At 24.8% G+C, this 1239-nt stretch overlaps 1 protein-coding gene across 1 annotated transcript; it reads right to left on the reverse strand.

The window, feature by feature from the left end:
• Positions 1–99: 99 nt before the first annotated feature.
• Positions 100–760, reverse strand: LOAG_15794 (hypothetical protein; the record flags this gene model as incomplete). Its single annotated transcript, XM_003151282.1, has 2 exons — positions 100–485; positions 721–760. 2 exons carry the CDS (start codon positions 758–760, stop codon positions 100–102), a joined length of 426 nt encoding a protein of 141 aa, XP_003151330.1.
• Positions 761–1239: the final 479 nt, after the last annotated feature.

Consider the following 1239-nt stretch of genomic DNA (forward strand, 5'->3'; position numbering starts at 1 on the left):
TAACAATAATAATAATAATCTATTAATTAAAAATTTAAAAAAATAACAATAATAATAATAATCTATTAATTTATATGTTACCATAAATAAAACAAATAATTAATTAATATTTTCGGAAATTAAAATTTGATTAGTAAGCATACCAGCAATACCACTGTTGGATGTTTGTGGCAATTTGATAACTCGATGATTCATCATTGGACTTACAACACCAACTGTTGGACTTTGAGATGGAACAATACTTTTGGTTGTTTTGGTTGTGGAAAATGTTGATGAAGCATTTCCTGTTACTGATGTATTTGAAGTTGTTACCGTTGTGGTGATTTCAGGTTGTTGTCCGGAATCCAAACTGGATGAAAATTGTTTTGATTGTAATACTTCATCAGGAATTGGTGAATTTTGAGGAATGGTTGTTGTAGGTGATGTATATTTACTTGATGGTGATGTTAAATGTGTAACTTTTGGTGCTGAGATTCCTTTTACAGCTAAGATTGGCTTTGATTCCTGTAACAAATAGAAAATAAGCAAATTAATCTAAATGATCATTATCATATTGTATTATTGATAAGAGCTTGTGATAAATCATATATGTATGTAACATATTGGAAATGCAATAAGAAATGATTATATACTTAGTGAATACTATTATTTCCCACTCTTATTTTGTATTTTACTGTAATAATATATTATATGCATTTAATTTATATTATTATTTAATACTTAAAGATCGATAATATATCTTTATACATTTGTTTTCCATATCTTTTATGAAGAAATAATACAAGAAAAAAAAAATATTCAACCAATAGAATCTATTTCTAAATTCAATTAAAACTATTGTCACGTCGTTTCACGTAAAGTGACAACGTGATAATATGTATTTTGTTTACGTAAATCGAATATTCAAAGAAATAAGATGAAGTGAAAAAAAAAGTAAAAGAGATGAAATGGATTGAAAAGTAAAAATCGAAGAAAAAAAATTAGCTATAAAAGAAATTACTATCAATAATACATTTAGTTAATTCAATAATAATAATAATTAGTTAGAAATATAATTACAAGGAAGAACTCAAATGTTAATATTCAATTAAACAAAATTAGCTAAAAATATTCGCTCCTCATCGATAAAATGCTTTTTTTTCTCCTCTTTTTCTTATTGTTACTATAAGGCATTTCATATAGTATAAATGTAGGCCAATAGAAATATACTAGGCTTAGGCTCAATATCTTAATATCATT

Source organism: Loa loa (assembly GCF_000183805.2).
Source record: "Loa loa unplaced genomic scaffold supercont3.275, whole genome shotgun sequence".
Classification (NCBI taxonomy): Eukaryota; Metazoa; Nematoda; class Chromadorea; order Rhabditida; family Onchocercidae; genus Loa; species Loa loa.